At 42.4% G+C, this 23,010-nt stretch overlaps 1 protein-coding gene across 1 annotated transcript in view; it reads left to right on the top strand.

Moving 5' to 3' along the window:
* The window catches only part of TTC39A (tetratricopeptide repeat domain 39A), a 57,463-nt gene that overhangs the window by 2,864 nt on the left and 31,589 nt on the right, over positions 1 to 23,010 (top strand). The window contains exons 2-5 of the mRNA XM_075002616.1: positions 63 to 167; positions 9,786 to 9,917; positions 16,711 to 16,787; positions 22,861 to 22,928. Of these exons, the coding sequence (XP_074858717.1) occupies positions 63 to 167; positions 9,786 to 9,917; positions 16,711 to 16,787; positions 22,861 to 22,928 (382 nt within the window). The remainder of the gene's footprint in view (positions 1 to 62; positions 168 to 9,785; positions 9,918 to 16,710; positions 16,788 to 22,860; positions 22,929 to 23,010) is intronic.

Raw genomic sequence — 23,010 nt, 5'->3', positions numbered from 1 at the left:
TAAGAAATGAGTTCAGTAAAAGAAGAATGGAAGTAATAGGTTTTGTCATTCTTTTTTGACAGATCATCTGCATCAGACCTGAATGTGGCCCTGGAGGAATGTATGACTGCTGTGGATTTATTTCTAAGCAACCAGTTTCCTGAGGCCCTTGCTTCCCTACAAGCCAAGCAAGTTGAATTCTTTTACCAGCTTTTTGTTTTTTCCCCGCTTCTTTGCTTTCTTTATCTTTCAGTACAACTCCCATTACAATCTGAGCACTAGACAGATTAATAATAACTCTTTTGGATCATATGTAGTAAGTTGCTAGAGATGGAAGAAGGAAAGACTCTTCCCTCCCACTCCCACTGGTAAACGGCACGGCATGATCAGTGGTTATAGTACTTTATGCATCTTCTGTATCAGCAGCATCTTAGGGTTGTCTATAGGGTACTTTAGTCCATGCTAGGAAGGTGTGAATTTTAATGCATGAAAAGCTAGTGTGGACATTTGCTAAAAATTTCCTAGTGCTGGCTAATGAGGTACTATTTGAAGTAGAACACCATATGGGATAAAGAGTCTTAAATGCAGCTGTTGCTTTCCCTATTCTAGCATTAATATCCTTCTCTGTTCCTCTGTCTGTGCCCATAATACTTCCCAAGTAGATGAACTGCTCCACATCTTCGAGGCCATCCACTCCCAGTATGATTGGTGGCATTGTTGGACTAGTTGATCCTCATTGTCTTGTGAATGCTCAGTCCAATCATTGAGGAAGTTTTGTCTATTGTTGTGACCTTCTCTTCTATGCTTTCCTATTGGTGTGAAAGGAGGGAGGCATTGTCAGCAAAATCAATGTCCTCTAGCTGTTTGAAAAGTGTCCACTTAATTCCCCCTTGATGGCCATCTGTTGTCCTGCTCATAATCCAGTCCATTGTGATCAGGAGCATATGAAGTTCACAAATAATATCTGCAAAGATGAAACTGCAGATCTTCAACACAAATTGAAGAGTATGCTCTTGGATGGATGCAAGACCTGGTGTACTAAAAAGTCTTAACTCACAAGCTACAGACATTCATAAGCAGATGCTTGAGGTACATCCTTCACACTAAATAGCAAGACTTGGTCACAAATGAGGAGCTTTGGAACAGAGCAGGACAAGAACAACTTGACACTCAAATCAAGAGAAGAAAGTGGGGATGACTCTCAGAAAACCAGCATCCAGCTTAGTCCATTAAGCTCTCACATGGAACCTGCGTGGAAAATGCAAAAGAGGAAGATGTTGGACAATATGGAGATCTACTGAGACTGAAGAACAACAACTGGGGTACTTCTGGGGTCAGTTAGATGTTTTGTCCTGAGACAGAGTGAAGTGGAGGAGAATTGTAAATGACCTATGCACCACCTGAAGTATAAGGGTTCAAGTCAAGTAAGTCATCTGAAGCAGGATTACATTAATGCCCTTCAGAGAACTTTCTGTGCATGTCAGTAGGGTCCACACAAGCCATGCAGTGCACAACAAGTTAGTATAGATTGAAATTCACACTGGTCTGGTGGGGACTAAAGGATCACATAAGCCTATAGTGAACGAAATGTTTACTCTTGTTTACCAGATGGTATGTTCTGTAACATGAAATATAGCTCTTGTATTTGTTCCTACCAATGACTACAGGTGCCGTCACAGTTTGTTACAAGCAGGATAACTGAACTAAGTGTTATCAGGCTCTACACCACAGTTGAAAGGATTCTTCCCTCATTTCTATCATTGTCACTCCAGATAATAAAACCTGAACAAATCACTTGTTCATTCTTTCTGCTGTTTCCCTTTTCCCAGTTCATGCTCCTTGTCATCACTTTCACATTTCTGAACCTCTCTTCCTGTATCTCTGTTCATTTCTTTCTACTGCCCCAGTTCCTTTTAGGGCTTTCATCGGACAACTGCTTTTTTCCTCCTCCATCCACATATATCTTTATGCCTTCTTACATGCTGCTTCCTTTAATGATCTGCATCCACATACTCACCCTTTCCTGAGGCACACTTCTTCCATCAGCCTTTTCAGTGACAATCCCACAAGCAACAGAGAAACCTTAATTAGTTTTAAGGACTATGTGAATAGTCTTTGCTCAGCAACATAGATAAGACCAGATTGTGGGTAAAGACCAAATTCACCAAGTGCTATTCATGTAGATGTCCCAGTGTAAACCCAAGTGTAGACAAGGAAAGCCACAGCTTCAGTGGCAAGAGCAGTGGATATCTGTTACAATCCCCAATCCGTCATTTGTCACCACCCCACAATCTGCTTGCCTGGTTTTGATCAGTGGTCCCTGGTGAACAGATTCTGGACTGGGCAAGGCCTCTGTGCAGCCAATCAGTATCACTGGGGCCTTTGTGATAGCCCTTTATGCAGCTGCAGGACAGTACAGATGATGATGCTCATGATTGATGAATGAATGCCTGCTGATGAGGTTCAGCAGCGGTCTAGGAGAACTGCATCATGCCACTGAAAAGGCTATCGTTTGGCTACATGACTATGCACACACTCAATACATAAAGTAGAGATCAACCTGCTTGAAAGCCGGGTAGACTCATGGGAAGGTAAGAATCATCTTCCTGGGTCAGACCCAAAGTCTGTGTACTTCAGTGTCCTGTCTCTGATAATGTTTAGCAACCGTTGCTTCAGAGGAAATTAAGAGACACCACAATTGGCAGATGTAAGGTTATTTGCCACTCATAATAAGTTTCAGCCTGATCTCTAACAGATTGAGATTGGGTTAAACCCTAAAGAATGGGATTTAATATCCCTTCCACCAAAAATTGTTATAATTAATTATGGTAATATCCATATACATGTCCAATTGCATTTTGAATCTTGCTGAGATCTTGGCCTCATAGGCCTTAACCATAGAATTTATTACCAAACTATCTTTTCAAACAATGCATACTGTAATTAATTTCCTTTTCCGAGGCACATGGGGTGTGTGAATTTCCCAGGTTACTGGGTGGGGGCTCGAGCCAGTTCTATGTGAGCTGGATGAAAAGGGGCCCCTAGATATTCAACTCAGCCCTGGTTGCTCTCGATTCCTTCTGGTAGAAGAGTTACACCGATATTTGCAGTTTGTGCTGGTGCAGCGGCTGGCCATCAATTGATTGTTGGATTTGGTGCCTGTTTCCAAAGTAGACAAGATTTCAACTGATATTTGAAAGGTGTTCTGTGGGACCTTGAAGACTAGAGAATTATTTTTTAAGAAGTACATTGCTTCTGAAAGGAGGGGAATGAATATCAAAATTGCAGGGCTGTCATGGATGACCACCCTGTCAACTGTTCCCTTTCTTGTTAAGCAATACACTTCCTACTCTAGTGCATCTATTAACTGTAATCATGACAATGTCTCACAGGAAGATGGTTGGTTTCTCAGGCCCTGGGGCTGTCCACCTTTCAAGTTTCCAGTCAAAACAACACTTTTAGCTCCACCCAGAAACCTGAGGGAAACGGATGCAGCTGCCAATGTACTTGTGCAGTGCGCTGCTTCATACAGAGGCCGATATATTATGCATGAGCTTCTGTTTAAGTGAATTTACAGCATAGCGCCAAAAGGAATGGTGTGTTGTAGTTGTCTAATCCAGAGGAGACAAAGGCGTGGATCATGGTGGCCTTCCAAAAGAAAAGGTCTCAACTTCCTGTTCAGATGTGGATGAATATATACCTTGTTGGGCACGGCTGCCAAATTGTGTGATCATGTAACAGCTGGGGATCTAGCAATGCATCAAACTGGCAAGCCAGAGAGGCAAGCTTTGGATAAATACCTTCCATCAGATGAGTTTATATAATCTTCCCCAGATCCTCCTATTGCTTCCCTGCATTTATCATAATTCTTCTAGTCTTATATTGCTGAATCTCAGCCAGCTTGCTCTTATTCCTGAGTGAATCTGACTTCACCTGCTAGGGCCAATGTTCTTACCTTTATAGGCTTTTCTACAAATAACTGCCTCGCCAGTGTTTGCTCATGACAACTTTTGGATATAATGTAGAACTGAATACTTGCGGTCATTAAAGTTGCTATGGTTCCATTCTTCAGGACTTTAGTCCTTATGACCTGGCCACATTCCAGCTAGAAAATTACATTTTCCAAGCCAAAAATCTCTGTATAGTTTTTGCATATTCTTCACAGTCTGTATGTCACAAGGCCACTCTCGGTCACCAGTCTGTGATGCCTAGAAACTATTCCAACCCAAGTTCTTATTGTGTGCAGATTGAATTTTATTCTAAACCCATCCACCCACACATGCAGCCCAGTTTTAATCTCTACTTCTTTCAACATTTCTTGATTAGGGTCTTGGAGGAAAGGATATCTCCCTCTCTGTAGGGAGCTCCATAAGTCCAGGCTCAGCGAGCCTTGTCCTCCCCTCTTCTTTGTAACACCTTGTTCCTGGTACTTATTAGGCTGGTCAGCTTGGGGCCTAATTAGTTCCTTACCTCCCCAGTTTCTCCTTTTGATTAACTAATTATTCAGTCAGACTGACTAGAGGAACTGAGGCTTCTGGGATCAGAATGCTGACTCACCTGGCAGAGCTCACTGCATTCTCACATTGTCCTGGACTGTGTTGTGGCTGCTCTTTTTAATTAAAGGCTACTTTCTTTCACTCCGAAAATGACTGCATTTCAGTTGGCTGAGTAAAATGATTTGTTTGTATACATAGTTTTGTAATCAGCAGTTAAGTCTTTGAGTTTTAGGAGCACTGGATAAAACATACTACAGAAATGTGAGCCAATGATCCAAGGTTAACCAGCTGGTTTTACCATTCTGTGGAGACAAGCTATGAAATTATAATGATGTATGTCTTTGATCAGGGCTTTGACAAAAAATGGCCAGCATACTTGCTGTCCTGCTTCTGTCCTTACATATGTTAATACAGATCACAAGATAATGGGGTGGATATCCTCAGAGGAAAGCTGTTATAGAAGCACAGATTAGTATTTACTATTTATAAAAAACTGCTCATTAGCTTCTTGTTCTTGTGTAATTTCTGGCAACAGCTGAGAGCAAACAGCTCATGTGCCAGTGGCAGAACCTTCTGATTAAAAAGACTAAATAGGATGGTACAGCTTGTATTGGTTTCGATGAAAAGATTAGGTCCATATGACTCAACTAAGTCAATAAAACACTTATTTTAGAGGGACATAATTTAATTGGTGTTCAATTTGCACTAATTTGTTATCAGGCTCGTGTGTTTTAGAAAACAACAGTGAAGGTGGTTGAGGGAGAATCGTTTTCATTACATTGGGCTTTGGTTTGCATTAATGCATTTATCCTTCGACTGGTTTGTTTTCAACTCTTTACTATTGTTCTTTATTTCTAGCAAATCTTTCTTCACTTGCGAAAAGCATGGGACTGAAACCAAAGTTGTCTGTACAAAGAACACCACAGCATGGACAGAGGAATTATAAGCTTTCTCCTCATTGGCCTGCAAGGCTGTTTAGCCCTGCTCTGATGGGGCTATTTCTAAGGATAGAGTTGAAGCACAAGACTTCTCTGTGTTTAGGTGGCTAACGTTCAGCTTTATTGAATTCAATAAGGCAACAGATGAGCCAAACTGGACACTAGTAAAACCAAGTCCAGCAAGGCTGCTTGATGCAGCTAACTCTAGTATTTTATACCCTTACACAAACAAAGCCCAGTGTCAGAGGCAATTTTAATCACTTCTCAAAGAGAAACCGTTATCAACAAAGAGAAACAGGTACTAGGGAGCTGGAGCCTTGACTCCAAACAGTTCATTAACGCATTCCATAGAGCTCATCCTCCCTGCCATTCCCAGATAGGTCAAGGAAAGTACAGGCTCTTGTGTGTGTTCAGAAGTAAGGGATGTGAAATGGTTTCTGATACAAGATGGTTTCCACAAAAGAGAGGTTTGGTCTCCATAGTACATTCTGCCTTTGGCCGCCTCTGCTGAAACTGCCAGAAAGTGGTTCAGTGAGGTGGTGATTTCTGGCACTTACAGGCTGTTTAGATTCTTGCACCCCTCTTTTTTTAAATATGTGGTTTCATGCCAGTCAGGGTCCAACATGATCTTTTAGGCCTTTCTCTAAAAGTTGTTACAGTTCTTATTTAGTGGTATAGATTTGGAAAAGGCCAAACAGGGCCATTGTGGTCATCTCCTCTGATCTGCTGAATAACACAGGCCATAGGACTTTATGAATTAATTCCGGTTCGAACTAGAAAAACATCCAATTTGTTAAAAAATTTTCCCTTGAGTTTGAGTTTGTCTAATGTCACCTTCCAGCCATGGAATCTTCTTATATCTTTGTCTGGTGGGCAGAAGAGCCCATTCTGAAAGTAAATAGTCTATCACCTCAACATCAGAAATACATTCTCATCTGGGATACAATACTGTCTTGAAAAAGTATTATATGCTTTACATCAGGGGTCAGCAATGAGGCAGAATGCTGAAATTGACCTTTTGACCTCTATGTACGGTCCCAGTGCTGGTGACACTTTTTAAAGTCACTGATAGTCCTACTTACAACAGCTTCATTAACAAATAAATTAAGATGCAGAGCTTTACCGTTTAGGTGGTGGTTGGTAACATTAGTTGATCTTTTGTTGATCCACAGGTGGCATGGATTTGAGCAACCCTCCTAGCTGCATGGGGGAGGAGAGGAGGGGCTGAGGTCCTGCCTCATGTGCCAGTGAAAATTGACTTACATGCCACTCTTAGCACATGTGCTGGGGGTTGCTGACCCCTGCTTTACATGTTATAAGAGCCAGGGTACAACTTCTGGGCTTGGATGTGCTAGTCACTATTCTCTCAAGGACCTATAGATAAATTCCAGTACTAGAGAATACTCCCCAGGATTATCCTCTGCTCTTTATTTTGTACCTCAGTGTATCAGACCTACTCTTGGTCATGCTCTTCTGGCAGCTTTAGCACGGACGGTATAAACCAAGACTCAAACCTTATGGAAGGCGCATGATGAGACCAAACCATCTGTAGCTCTGTTCATAGGTTGGGCACATTATGGTTCTTGAGGTTGCACCCAAGTGAAAAGCCAAGCATTCTGGGAAACTCCTGTCTAACACATCAATTTACACTTACCTAGGACGGAAATTGGAAAGCTCTATCTATATCAAATATAGGTGAATGTCCTTTGGCAATCCAAATTCTTGAATGAAACATGGAGAAGCCCAGTTGTTATATGTTAGGCACTGCCCCTATCATTTCTCGAGCCCTGTAAATCTGCAGAGATCTGCTTTATATCCCTGGATAGCTTTATCCACAGATGAAGATCCAGTTGTATTGTTGACCAAATTAAGTCAATTGGATGTGGAACCAAATTTTTGTATTGCTGTAGGGCTCGAGAATAGTTGTCCTCACCTGGAGTCTATGGTCCACTGGGATTTCACGAGTCAGTTTCAAGGAGCCTGTGTGTCCCTATGGGTTTAAGACTTGGAGTTGTGGAGGGGTGGGAATGTCTCAGGGTTGTAGCTCCTTGGGGAGGGGACTTCTAAAAGCCAAGGCCAGTATGGTCCTGTGTGACAGACCCCCTGAAACTTGCTCACTGCCCCACAGTGGGCCTCAGAGCCTTGGCTGAGAACCACTGCTCTAGCGAGTGCAGGTGAAGATGTGAATACATATAAAAGGTTAAGTGTAGATTGCAGGTTAGATACAAAATAATTTCTGTGGGTGCAGATGCAAATTTTTGTATCCGAGTAGGGGTCTACTTATTTCCTGTCATCGTTGACAATATCTGGAACAAAGGCAGTACCCTGTGTAGTTTTGGTGATCCTGATCTGTTTGTCTCACGTGGCTGATAAAGAGCAATGCAGTTCACCTGGTAAGCTAGGTGCAAGTCAAGAGTGTGTTTCTAAGCAGTGAAATGTAGAGTCCCCTGTTTTAGAAACAAAGTGGGGGGCACATACTTTCAGAATGGGGATCTCTTGCTGTCATGGGAAAGAGTGACTCTGAAGAAAAAACAACCCTAGGGGTTGAGGAGGTTAATCAGATAAATATGAGCTCCCAGTGTGATGCTGTAGTTTAAGCATAGACTCATAGGGCTGGAAGGGACTTCAGGAGGTCATCTAGTCCAGCCCACTGCCTAAAGCAGGCCAATGCTCAAACCACTGAGCTCTCCCTCCTCGCTGTCAGCCCTGGGGCCGCATCAAAATTTTTTGCAGCCCCAGAGCTTGGTGCCAACTGGGGCATGGAGCCCCGCCAGCAAGTCCAGCCCAGGGACCTGGTTGGGGGCAGGGAAACCCCAGCAGCACCAGAGCTGGGAGACACCTGGGACACAGAATACCTTAAATTGATATTTCATTGAAAAATTATTATCTATGAGCAAATAACAATTTTACACACCAAATTTTATGAACTATTAATAAAATTATAAAACAATAAAATGCATATTAAGTATTAAATTTTCAATTAAAATTCTTGTGTTTATATTCAAATAAGACCTGAAAAATATTATACAATATACCTAAAATGTAATCTATAATAATTAATAATTATGACTTTCTGATAGAAGTACATTTTCTTTGGTTACCCTGAAAGCTATCAGTTTTCCTTTGTGCAGCCCTCAGTAGGCTTTGAGTTTGACATGCCTGCATAAAGTTAAAAGGGCTCATATGATCAACTGATGTCTACACAGGGGACTCGAGTAGTAATGGAGAGATATTACCCCCATGTTTGACATGGGTTTGACTGCTATTGGAATCTGGTGTCCAGTTTGGGTTCTGTGCATCAAAAAGGCTGTTGAAAAATTGGAGACAGTTAAAACTGCTGTGAGAATAATTAAAGGATTGAAAAATATGTCTTTTAAAGTGCTATGTGAAATCCCACAGTGTCAGCGATTTGGAAAGCATATTCAAGTTGGACAAATTGGGGTTATAACAAGCAAATATATAGATTAAGTAAAAAGCTGAGACATTTGCTGCCCATTAGCAGAAAGTAAAGTCAGTTTCATGTTAAGTGTACTTTGGCCACAATTGTGTTAATCATTTTCTTGATTATTCTGTGTAACTCTCCTAAGTAGAAGGGAATTGTCCCAGTTTGCAGCACACATCATGGTACTCAGTAGTGAGCTCATGCCAAAACAATTACCCCAAACCAAAAGAAATTTCAGAGCCTACCCTATGTTTGTTGAGTGCCCAACAGTTCCACTGATATATTCTAGGCATCCACCCTGTGCTCATTATTGTAGTGTCTTCTCATAGTAATTTAAACTAGAGGTCAGAGAATTATTTGATGCCCAAATCTGAACTTGGGCCATGTCCAGAATGTTTGTATTTTCCAGCAATAATTAACCTTTTGTATGTATCACATTGTGCTTGATTACTAGTATATTTGTTTAGGCTAGGGTTCCCAACCTGGGGTCCATGGACCCCAGGGCTCCATGAGGGTATTGTATGGGGTCCATGGGAAAAAAATAAATAAAAATGATAATAGAAAATAAGCTTTAAATGAATTACAAAGTTACAATCTATTATTATTTTTAAATAAAATATCTTACAATAATATTGATTGCTGTCCGAAAAATCTATGTTGTGTTTTCCTTTTTTCATTTCATGAAATTCACATAGCACTTAGAATTGGCTTTGCTGGGGGTCGACAAATGGTTTGGAGGGTGATTGGGGGCCTGTGAACAGTTCTGGGGGGATTGTTGGGGTCTGCACTAGTGTAGAGGTTGGAAACCACCAGTTTAGACCTTAACTGAATCTCCATCAGAGTAATATGCACCTAGAGTGTTGTTTGTTGAATTAATCTTGTGTTAAATTTGTGTCACCTATTCTTCTGTGTCTCACTTTTTTGCTACAGAACTAAGGACAGTATGTATCATGCGCTGACATATGCCACCATACGGGAAATGCAAGCCATGATGACTTTTGATGCCCAGGACATGCTGAATGCGGGAAACACAATGAAAGAAGCTCAAGCCATCTGTCAGAAGTAAGTGTGGAGAAGAGCACGTGCAGCTGGTGTCATCCTCTGTGAAGTTGTGAAAGATGTGTGGATGAAGGAAAGATGTGCAGAACTGCCCACTTCCAAGATTTTGTCATGACTCTAGCGATTTTAGGGTTGCATATACCAGTCTTGTGAAAACATGTGTGATAGACCACAGCCTGCAGCAGGCTACAGTAGCCTCATGGAGGGTAAATATGTGGGCAGTTGGGTCTGTGAGTTTGTGTTTCCTAGAGACTGAGGCTTATCCAGGATCAGCCTGCAGCAGCAGGCTAAACCAGCACCTGCTGCCAGTTCAGCACCTGTGGCCGATGAAATCCTGTGGAACCTTTGAAAAGGGTTTCCCTCAGGTGAGTGGAAGTCGGGGGAAGGAGACAGGGGATGAACGAGAGGGAAGGAAGGAAGGAAGGCGTGTGTAAGGAGCGATCCCAGGAAGAGAGGGCAGCTGCAACAATCTGAGGAAGGTACCGGGGAAGTGTCTGGTGGTAGTGGCCCAAGGAGGCAGTTGCTGCATCGGGAGGACCAGGGAGGGAAGCCCCTCTAGCTGCAGCTGCACAGGGTCCCGGGCTGGAACCCAGTGTGTGTGGGAGGGGTCTGGGTTCCAACCAGACTACCCCACACCCCAGGGCAGCCCTAGGGGATAGGATGAGACTGGGCACACCTAAGGGGTCTCCTCCACTAATGGCTGTGACATGGACTGTGCCAATGATGAGAATGGCTCGATTATGTCATGACCCAGGCCTCTGTGAGAACAGAGTGGAGAACAGGCGGAGCAGGGACATGGTGAGCCTCTGAGGCAGGACCTCTCTGGGTCAGGGGGCTGGACAGGACATAATCAAGAACCATGGGGAACAGCAGAGATAGTGCAGGAAGGGTAGGGAAGGGGAGCAGGAGCACGCTTTGGGACCAGAAGAGAGGTAACTGTAAAGGGGTACAGAGAAGGAGCATGGAGATGCAGGAAGCAGACCGAGTCAGAGAAATTTTGCTTCATGCAAAAGACTCAGCCAGTCCCATTGTTTTGATTGTGATATTATTGCTCATATGAATGATTGATGGAAGTGTAATGAACCAGAGATTCTGTCTGTACCACTTCTGAATTGTAAATAATTTAATGAAATCATATCATGAAATCACTGTGTCATGGGAAGCTGGTCTGTGTGTACTTCCCCCAGTACCCAAAGCTTGTTTTTCCTCACCAACAGAAGTTGGTCTCATAAATGACGATATCACCCTCACCTTACCTCTCTAATACCGTGTGACCCACACTGCTACAGCAACACTGTATTCACAGGGTTGTATCATGTCTCTGCCAGCCTGGCCAAAGACAATGGTGAGAGATGATCACACAAAGGGTTGCAACATTGTATTTGCTCTATCTGGGTGAAGACCCTTTCCTCTTTATATATCTGAAAGCAGAAGGGGAGTTTGGAAGTAGTGGAAAGTTACCAGGAGAGTAACCAGTAGTGGGAAGTTACCAGGAGAGGAACAAAAGGGGCAGATGTCCTTAGCAGGAGTCTATAAAGGGACTCACAGGAGGAAATGACATCTGCAGGAGAGAACTATATTATACCAGAGTAGGATGAAGTAGGCTGCTCCAGAAACAGGGTAGGCAATATGATAAAAGATCCTGACTGATTGACGGAACAGAAATGATCTCCCAAGGGAGGTGAGATACTGAGGAACTCTGCATTTCGGGTGTTCTATTGTTTTCCATAATCTGTGTTCTTCTGTGCTGACAATACCAAACTGCTCAAGGTAGTTAAGAAGAAAGAAGACTGTGAAGATCTCACAAAACTAAGTGATTGGGCAACAAAATGGTAAATGAAATTTTGATAAATGTAAAGTAATGCACACCAGAAAAAATAATCCCAACTATACATATAAAATTAGGGGAACTAATTTAGCAGTAACTACTCAAGAGAAAGATCTTGGAGTCATTGTGGATAGGTCTCTGACAACATCCACTCAATGGCTGTTTCTACACAGAAAAAAAATTTTGGGAAGAAGGGGCCTCCGGAAGAAGGACTTCCTTCCTGAAGCCCCCCCCAGGGCCGCACTTCTACAGAGTGTTTTGAAGTCCAGAAGAACGGTCTTCTGGACTCCAAATCATGTGATGTTATGCTAATGAGGTGTGGGGCATTTGCATCCGTGCCTCATTAGCATCTTTCGGTCCATATATTAGTGTGCCACTTAGAAAGGAAGTGGCCTGTGTAGAAATGGCCAATATGCAGTAGCAGTCAAAAAAAAAAAAAAGTTAGGAATCATTAAAAAAAGGGATAGCGAATAAGACAGAGAATATTTTATTGCCTCTATATAAGTCCGTGGTACACCTGCATCTTGAATATTGTGTACAGATGGGATTGCCTCATCTCAGAAATGATATACTGGCATGGAAAAAGGTTCAGAAAAGTGCAACACAAATGATTAGCAGTTTGGAATGGTTGCCATATGAAGAAAGGTTAAAAAAACTGGGACTTTTCAGTTTAGAATAAAGGAGACTAAGGGGGGGATATGATAGAGATATATAAAATCATGACTGGTGTGGAAAAATTAATAAGGAAAAGTTATTTACTTGTTCCCATAAAACTTAGGTGTCACCAACTGAAGTCAATGGGTAGCAGGTTTAAAACTAACAAAAGGAAGTTTTTCTTCATGCAGCACATATGAAGTCTTATGGAACTTCTTGCCAGAGGAGGTTGTGAAGACCAAGACATTAACAGGGTTCCAAAAAAGAACTAGATAAATTCATAGAGGACAGGTCCACCAATGACTGTTAGCCAGGACAGGTAGGAATGGTGTCCCTGATCTCTGTTTGTCAGAGGCTGGAAATGGATGATGGGAGAGGGATCACTTGATGATTACCTGTTTTGTTACTCTCTCTGGGGCATCTGGCGTTGGACACTGTCAGAAGACAGGCTATTGGGCTAGACAGACATTTGGTCTGGCTCAGTGTCATTGTTCTTACGTGCTTTATATGATTAAGGTGAAAAGAACACAAAATTGACAGATTGAGTGTGGGAGCTGGGAGGGGGAGCTGTATGTGTATGAGAGAGAGTGCAAAAGTGTGTGTGACTCCTTCACAACCACTGCACACCCCTCTGGGAGTTAAACTGTAAACCAGAAGCTTTCTCTTTGTTGCAAGGAGTTCTGGGAGAGCAGGTTATTTAGCTATTGAGGAGTCAGCTCTGTACCCAGAGGAGACAGGATGGCAGACTCCAACACTCAGAACAAGGTGCCAGATGGAAGGTCTGTGTCCTGAGAGTGTGCTTAGGGACCACAAGACTTGGGCAGTGACAGGACTCTGAGTCTTTAGATGCTTAACAGACCCAAGGGGGATCTAGAACAGCATAGGCTTAGAGTCACCTCATAGCTGTCCTAATGGGTAGCCATGAAAAGGTGGTCTCTAGGATATGGGGCAGTGATTTATTTATTTATTTTGCATAGGAACACTGTTGTTATGGAAAATTACAAATACTTTCCATACTTATTTTCTTTGAAATATTCAGTCAAGGGGATTACATAACTGTGCTCCTAAGAGTTCTGAACACTGGATAGCTGCCCATTTGCTCACACTGATTACTTATTCCATGCTTATATTTGAATACATCATCTGCTGTTTTATACAGCACTACATAAACATGTGAGCTTACTCAAATATAATGACTAAGCATCTTTCTCTTATGCTCCTGCATGTTATGTACACAATACTCATTGCTGCGTAAGACCCTATCTCTTTACATATTCCTGATCAGCTAAACTGAGAAAGAAGGAGTTAATGTAAAGGTCTTTAATATCAATATTTGTAACTCATCAGTCTGATTAAGTGCTTCAAGTTCTATGTATGAGTGTGAATCATGCTGCATTAATTAGGTCAGTGGTTCTCAAACTAGGTGCCATCCAGCCCTTCTTTATATAAGCTAGAACAGGAAACAGCAAAGATAGGGGAACTATCTTTCATTTCCTATAAATATCATAGAGTAAATGGAGTCTCCAGCTGAACAGACAAAGAAGCATGCATTTTTGAGAGCAGTAAAGTTGGTTTTACAACCATAAATGATCTCTCGTGCGTTGGAAGAAAAATAGAACGGCACAAAAAAGTCAAGCAACAGACTATATAATATCATTTTCTGACGTTTTAAACATTTAATTTTGGGGAGAAGTCTGACTTGTGATTTTTGATCTCTTGAGATTGGCAATACTACCTATAGTTTACAACTCCTCCTATTAGTTGATAGAATGCAGGAGAAGACAAGGTGGCTGCATGTAAAATTATACACTGTAATTGGTGAGTTTGCATAGTTGAATCCTGTACAACTCTGTCCTGTTGCTGCACTTTCTTCAGCTATTCATTTCCATATTCATTTGTGAGCCTATCACTCCACTGATTGGCTCATTAGCTCTGCGAAATGCTGCCTTCATGATAACCATAAGCAGAAATAGTTATTCATTATGGATTCGATACCAAAACAATGAACAGCAAAATGCAACTAATTCTGTTATTAATGAAACATGAATAAGCACAAACTGAACAATTTCATGGAGTAAGCTTTTCTACTCTAGCTTGCATGAATTTGTGAGAGCTAGTTTGTATTGGTATCGACCAGTACACGGCTAGGTAAATGGTAATCTTCACAATAGCTGATTGAACATAAGTTCTCTGTTTGAATGAATTTTCTTTTGTAATTTACTGGTGTTACTCTGTTATGGCAGGGTAATTTCAAATTTCACTACAAAAATTAAAATTAATAGTTTGAAAATTATTGCACTTTAGCAAATAGTTTCTTTATTATTTCTGTGATCTTCACTGTGTCTAATCCCATTTGTTGTGTCAGAGGGGAACAAGGGAAAAGTGCTGAGTGAGTTAGTGCTTGTGTGAAATGTAGGTCAGTAACACAAATGGCTACAGCCCTGCATGGATATAAAAATGTGGATCCGTATCCAATCTGCATCTGCCAGCCTCAACTCCCTATTCCATCCATGATCCGGATTTTACTTGATCCACGCAACACATCTGTAATGGAGGGTGAAAAGGGATGGAGTGCAGATGAGTAAGGAGGGAGCAGGGTTGTGCAGGGAAGAGGCAGAGTTCCTAAAACAGGAACTGGGGGTAAGAGGCAGCAAGGACCCAGGGCCAGGGCTCTGCAAGTCACTGCTTACCAAAGGATGGAGGGGTGTGGAACAGGACAGGGCCTGTACTTGACCCCTCCTGCAGGGACACAGCTTCTTGAGTCCTTTCTCTGCTGGCAGTGCAGGGGCCTGCCCTGGTGCCCCCTCCCCTGCCCAGGGGAGGAGGCTGCATAGGTATTCAATCCACTATCTGTGGATATACATGATTCTACAAATGGCCCAAGATCTCTTAGATTGAGATGAGATCTTCAACCTGAATATTGGCAGAGATATGTGTGGCAGGACCAAATGTTACATCTTCTTTTCTTGAGCTTCAACCAATACAGGTTACTCTGTTTTTTTGGAAATACATGGAAATCTTTATGCTATAGGCTGAGATGGCAAAACCCAGAGGGGGCGGGGGGTTCTAATTGGCAGTAAATGTTGGGCTCATGCTTGCAAGCTTCTCTTGTCACTGTTAATCTCCCAGGTGCCATCTCATCACTTATCTAATCAAAGATTAAGGTGAAGGTTTTACGAGATGATGGCAAAACCTGGGCTTAATTCTGCAAGGTCTTCAAGTGCTCTTGGGTCCTACTGAAATTCGATTCAGCCATGCTGCAAGGCATCTTTGTTAGCACTTGTTTTCTTAAAGAATCAAGGGTTTTTTTTCTTTTTTTTTTTTGAGAACTCTTCTTGGTTGCATTGACTACCTCAGAGACACATTTTGATGTCCTTACCATGAGTAGCACGTTGTCACTAATGATATCAATGAATTAGATCTCAGCTATATTAGAGAACATCTGCACTTCAAGTGGCCAGACCATATTAGCAAATTTATATCTCGGTCTGCAAATTGTCAAGTGTGAATTGCACTTCTCTAAGGTCACATTTTGGTCAGAAAGCCCAAAATGAATTGTGCAAGAGTTGGAGACAAGTCTTTTTCATTGAAGGGCTCAAGCTGCAGAATGCATGTGCACAGTAGATGAATCTAGCGTCTGATGGCTTCTAGAGAACAAAGCAAAATTTCCTGTTTGGTAGCAGTTCCATAATAATCAGAACAACATTCAACAGCTCTCCTCTCACTATACACAAACAAACATGCCAAAAACACCTCTTCCCATGTTTAAGGAATGGAGCCTATGAAAAGGTACCATGGATTATCTTAAAACGTTTCTAAATTTCCACATAGGATGCTCTGATGCACCCCAGTGATGGGCAGCAATACAGTACCTTAAAGTAGATATATCTACTCCAGGTGTAATCCCAGTGAAATCAATAGTACTGGTCACAGAATAAGGAGCTCTTCAAAGTGAGTCAGAATCTGTCCTGTTTTAGATGATGTTTAGTGATGAAGTTTCCATTGTCATCCAATTTTTAGCTTTGAGGCATGTTACATATGTGTGAAAATAACGCATGAACACATGTAATAAGGAGACTAGCAGCTCAGGAAGCTCAGAATGCTCTGGGAGGACAGATCTGTAGCAGCATTTTCTACATGTTCTGGTTCATGGCTCCGCATTTCTGGTGCAATTTACAATGGAAAAAGTGAAATAATAGTAGGTGCAGGCTGGTGATGTGTTGTGTCTGTTTGGAAAGCCAGGTAAAGAGTCTAGTTTTTCAGTGATTCCCCCTCTTGTTCAGAATCACCAAGCTTGTTTTTCTTTGCCATTAGGTTTAGGAAGAAATCGACTGTAGCTGATTCCTTGAACAACCTCATGCATAGACAAAATCTCGAGCACTTTACTGAAGGTAAGAGTCCAACTGGGTCATGTGATGGTATTTTCGTTTTCTGTGCCTTTCCCTGGTGGGATCATGCAGGCTTAACTTTATTCAGTGGTGACGGTGGTGGTCGTTGAGGATCTTTTCCACTGGATGTCTGTGGGCTTTGGAGTGGAATTCAATATATCAGGTGTCAGCTTTGGAAGAAATTGCACCTCTCTGTGTGATATTGCCAAAGTAGGAATTAGAGAAGGCAATCAAACTAAAATAGCCTTGATTTAACTGAAAGGAGCCTGCTATCAGGGCACATTCCATGCAGGTCCCTCAAATCTTAGTTTGCTTGAGCCTGTTAAATTGCAGGCGTTTTGCAAAGCCAACCTGTTCTGCTGTGTCCTTGTACACTGTACAGGATGAGTCTTGGAGAGATTTAATGATGGGTAGGGGTTTCTGCTCTTTTGGGACCAGAAGATGCCATTTGCTCCTATGAATGAATTTACTGAAAATGTACAAATCTGAAATTTGCTAATCCTACTAGCCGCTGGTTCTCTGATATCAGTTTCATTACACAGTGGCAGTCCTATTCCACGTAGAAATGTACAAGTGGTAGCCTTGTTTGCATCGGAGCAATAGTGTCCATATAACTGGGTAATTGAATTTAAACAGCTATGTAATGCTCTATTAGCTCTCTTTCTTTATTAAAGAATGGTGATTTCTTTGATGGAAAAGCTGAATGTGAGCATACACTGTACACTGTAATAACTCATCCAGGGCATGACGCACAGTTGGACTAAATAAGATAGGGTCATGTGATTAAAACAGCTTAGCACTATTGCTCAATAGTTAGGGAGAAATAATACTGAATGATTTTTGTCTCATGATCCAGTCCATCACTTGGATTGTATTTAGTTATGGAAGCAAAAGTGTGTATGTGTATTACAGTCAGTGTAGACAAATACTCGCAAAATAGTGTAAGTTGCTAATAATTTGCTGAATAGGATCTCATGACTATCAGAGGAATAACCTCTTAAGAATGGGACGTGGACAGTAATGACAGTACTGCCATCCCTAAATAAGTAAAAATCATGGCTTAAGTGTCACAAAATCATGACATAATAATAAAGAAATTTACTAAAGGGTATTAATATTAGGTATCTTATTTGTCTTCTGATTTGGGCATTGCACTCAGATCGTGTTTTCAGACTTTTCTCCATAGTCACAAGAGCTAGAAACTTAATAATAATGCAACAAAATCAAACCAAACCTGAGATTCCCACACAATTCCAGGAGCCTGGGCTTAAAATCCCAAATAACACAAGATTCACAAATAAATCTATGCAATACCATAATACTCCATAAAACAAGCTGAAGGTGATCTCTCAAGGAGATACATTAAGGAGACTCAGCCTTAGCCTGGACCCTATTTAACAGGAAGGCTTGTGTTATGTGGAATTGCATATGTTGGATTATGTGCTCAGTTAAAGTAAGACTGTACTGCTGAATGATCCATTTCCAAAAACAAAACTTGCATTTCAGATCTTTGGGACCTTTGTTGTATAAGATCCAGTTCCCTAGCCTTCAGCTGTGGCGTTTTCTCGATTTCTTTGAGTTAATTCTGTATTGGCTAGGGAGTTGGTTCGAGAGCTTACAGAGGGCACAGCTCACATTTTCATTCTGGAACCATTGCTGCTTTTATCTTCAGTGACCATCCTCAGCTCAGTTGCTTTTGTAAATCATTATAGTCTCGAGTATGGATGGAAGGGGCGCAAAACAATACTCTTTCTTCAGGATCTCTGTTAACTAACACCATCCTACTACTCTGGAGAGAGATGCAGGGCTCACCTCTCTGCTTTCTGGTGTTCTCCATGATCTGAGCTCTTAGGCAGCCACTCGAGAGAGTCAGGTGCCTCCCAGCCAATTAGCAGGGCTCCCACGGCTACACACTGAAAGCAGCATGTTTTTCTACTGGTGGTGCACATCTGCACATGCCTTGGTGCACATAAAATTTATTCCACTCATGGCTGGGGAGAAAAACAGCAGGAACACTGTTTGCAACCCAGGGCAGAACATGTTTTCCTGCAAGTGGCCAAGAGGACAGACAGATGGAAACAAACTGCCCCTCGAAACAGAACCAAACAAAACTGTTGAGTGATGGAGTGGGTGGGAGGGCACTACTTACCTCTGTTGATACAGTGCCCCTGGAAGTTGCTAATGAGACCACTACCCTAGATACAAGGAAGTCCTTGTGAGTGATTAACACACCTCTTCCCTGGCTCCTTTTAACTTGCCCTTTCACGCATATTCCCACCTCCAAATGAAATGTCTGGGCTCCTGTAGCCCTGGGAGAGAAGGGCAGAAGCGATGATGATTTTGCAGCCTTTGTCTTCATTCTGGTACCCCACTGACCCATGTGTCATGCTGCTGCAACCTCACAGCAACAGAATGTAGCAATTCTAGCACTTTGTTTTTGAAGTGCGGCATTGACATGCACTCATTTTCACAACACCCCCGTGAAGTAATTTGGTGTTATCCTCATTATACAGTGGGGGAATCTGGCACAGAAACGAAATGATCAGTCAAAGACTGGGGGTCACAGATCCTAGTGAGTGCAACATCCCGGCCACTCGCTAGGACTTTTGGGAGGGGAATCGAAACCTCAGCTGTGCTGGATCACTGGAGTTTGAATGGAGTCTATCACCACCCCGAGGCATACTCTCAGGGGGCTGGTCTTTGATCAGCTCCAGGAACCTCCTGTCCAGATGCTTAGCATCTCTGTGTTCCGGGCTGACCATTCAGACTCCCTGTGACTTAAACAGTCTCCCTCAGAACCACTCACCAGAGATGCGAAGCTTCTGGTTTATAGTTTCATCCCTTTACAGACACACAGTATGTGTGAAGCAGTCAACCCGCACACACACACTTTGCCAAATCTGGCTCCTTTGTGGTCTTTTGTTCTTAATCACGTAAAGCACAGCTAAGTACAAATCATATAAAATAATAAACCTCTGAAACCGCAATGCCCCTCACTTTCTACTCCATGCTTCACTTGTGTGCTGCACATCTAGGAAGGCAGGCAGGGAGGCTGACCCCTGCCTCATGTAGGCTGTTACATGGTGAGTGGTCTCTCCCTCATGAGCTGGAGAATGTGGCTAACCACTATGCAGGGTAGCCTCTACCATTTAAAAACCTTTCAATGCCCTGTGTCAGGTGGCACCTTTGTCAGTGCCCCACATGAGCACAAAATCTTGACGACAATTTGCCTTGCCCCCCTGCTAAACCTCTTTTCTTGGGCAGGGACCATTCTTTTGTCTGACGTGAATGAATAGGTTTCCACATTATTGTGGAAGACCTTGCAGAACAAGCTGAACAAGCTGCAGGACAGAGGGACTTGAAAGAGCTCTATAACATCACCTAGAAGCTAGCTGGGTACTTGCATACAGTGGATCAGCCACTACAGAATAAGGAGGGGCATGTGCTAACAAACCCAAGTGAGCAGCTCAGTAGGTGGCAGGAACACCCTGAAGAGCTACTGTACTGCCCACATGGAACCTCCAGAGTTACCATCTGCAAATATATCTCTACCGATTAACAGCAACAGACCTACAAAAGAAGAAATCAGGAAAGCCATTGCCCATCTGAAAAGCAGAAAAGCACCTGATACAGACAACGTTCCCGCAGAAGCAATCAAGGCAGGTAGTGAGACATCAGTCAACATGATGTATAACCTATTTGGGATGCTGAAGGCTGGAAACATGGCTACCTTATCAAGCTTCCAAAGAAAGGCATCCTGAAGAAATGCAGTAACGGGAGGGGCACCACTTTACTGTCTGTTCTAGGAAAAGTGTTCCATAGGGTTCTGTTGGAGAGAATGAAGACAGAAATTGATAGACAGCTCAGGGAAGAACAGGTCAGATTCCGAAGTGAGGGATCTTCCACTGACCAAATAGCAACTCTGAGTGATCATAGAACAGTTGCTTGAGTGGAACTCCCCCCTGAACATAACCTTCAAAGACATTGAAAAAGCGTTTAACAGCATTGATAGAGACACTTTGTGGAAACTGCTGCAACACCACGACATCCCATCCAAAATTATAAGCTTGATTCGTTCAGTGGATGAACCCTCAACATACCAAGTTGTTCACAATGGTGTCTGGACAGAAACCTTCAGCATACTGAAGGGAGTGCAACTAAGGGTGCCAGTTGTCACCTTCCCTGTTCTTAATCACAATGGACTGGATTATGAACAGTACAGGAGATGGCTATTAATGAGGCACTCAGTGGACACATTTCAAACAGCTAGAGGACATTGATTTTGCTGATGATGTCACCCTCCTTTCATACTGACATGAAAGCATGGAAGAAAAAGTCACAACACTAGAGAAAACTGCTGCAATGACTGGACTGAGCATTAACAAGGGGAAAACCAAGACGATGAAGATCAACCAGTCCAACAAGAACATCATCACACGGTGAAGGGATGACCTGGAAGATGTGGAGCAGTTCACCTACATGGGGAGTATTATGGGTAGAAATGGAGGAAGAGATAAGGATATCTATGCCAGGATAGGGAAAGCAACAGCCATATTCAACACTCTCCATCCTATATAAAGTTCACAAATAATATCTGCAAAGATGAAACTGCAGATCTTCAAAACAAATGTGAAGAGTGCGCTCTTGTATGGATGTGAGACCTGGCATGCTAAAAAGTGTTCAAATCACAAGTTACAGACATTCATAAACAGATGCCTGAGGTACATCCTTCACACCAAATGGCAAGACATCGTCACAAATGAGAAGCTTTGGAACAGAGCAGGACAAGAACCATTTGACACTGAAATCAAGAGAAGAAAGTGGGGCTGGCTAGGCCACGATCTCAGAAAACCATGATCCAGCATAGTCCATCAAGCTCTCACATGGAAACCACAAGGAAAATGCAAAAGTGGAAGACCTCAGACAATGTGGAGAACATCTATTGAGACTGAAGGACAACAACTGGGGTACTCTTGGGGTCAATTAGAAGTTTTGCCCTGAAACAGAGTAAAGTGGAAGAGACTTGCAGATGACCTATGCTCCACTCGGAGTACAAAAGTTAAGTAATAAAAATAGGTTTCCAACAATGGGTACCCTCTATTGTTCTTTTTCTACCTGCCTTTGGAATTTAAAACCCGACATGGAGGGCAATAGCATAGAGAAAGCAAAAGGGTGCATTTTCAGAATGGCATGTGCAGCCTGACACATGCACACAGGGCTCATAATCTTATACAGTATTAATAAATCATACAAATACATTCTCTAATCAGTACTGGCATGTGAGAACCAGGATTAAAATTCAGGAGGGGCAATGCAAGCTTGGTTATGCCCTTTTGCCGCAGTGCCTCTCTTTGGCTTGGAGGTAAGAGAAGAGGTTGGTCCATTTGGGTCTCCGTTCACCAAGCATTAAATACATACTTAGCATTCGGTGTGTGACTGATCCCATCTCCATGCCATATAGCACTTTTGTTTAAATGCCTTGGTGGTTAGGAATGGGATTATGTATATGCTTAACATGAAGGACTTGCTTTGTTGAATAAAGCCTTCATCCTTGTATTTATGCTGAGATTGCTACAGTTTCTGGTGACAGCCGTTGCAGTCTAGACCCCTCTCTGCTGAGGGAAAGGCTGAGAACAGTGGTCGGTGTAAACTCTGTGTACGTACAGCAGCTCAGTAGAAATCCAGACGCTGCCCAGTTGATTAGCAGAGCACCCACTGCTGGATATTGTGTTCTTATTGGTGGTGCACATTCACACACGCCTTGGTTCACATAAAATTATTTATTCCACATGGAGGAAAAAATCCGCACATGGAAAAGATTAAAGGGGACATTGGCTGAGACCCCCAACTTGTTTCATATAGCCATCAGGCAACCACTTGGGAACAACTTTGTGTCACTACCACTTTTAAAAGCCTGATTACAGAGTTTTTCTTACAGATTTTCTTCTTGAGATGTTCTCACCCTTTGCTTTTATTATATTCTGTTTTCCTGTTTGGGGGTTTGATACAACTGCTTTAATGAATCTGATTTCTGATTGTGTCTTTTTCCTTCCCTTACCGCACCCTTTCACACTAGAGGAAATTCATGCAGAAATTTGCTATGCTGAATGCTTGCTTCAGAGAGCGGCCCTCACATTTCTGCAGGTACAGTATCACTGGCTAAGGCTGTTTCCTGAAAGCAGGAGGGGAAGAGGAGGTTTTGAAAAGCAATTGTATAATGTTCCAC

Source organism: Carettochelys insculpta, chromosome 9 (assembly GCF_033958435.1).
Source record: "Carettochelys insculpta isolate YL-2023 chromosome 9, ASM3395843v1, whole genome shotgun sequence".
Taxonomy (NCBI): domain Eukaryota; kingdom Metazoa; phylum Chordata; order Testudines; family Carettochelyidae; genus Carettochelys; species Carettochelys insculpta.
Note: the sequence above shows the minus strand (reverse complement) of the source record. Positions and strands in the feature narration are given on the sequence as shown.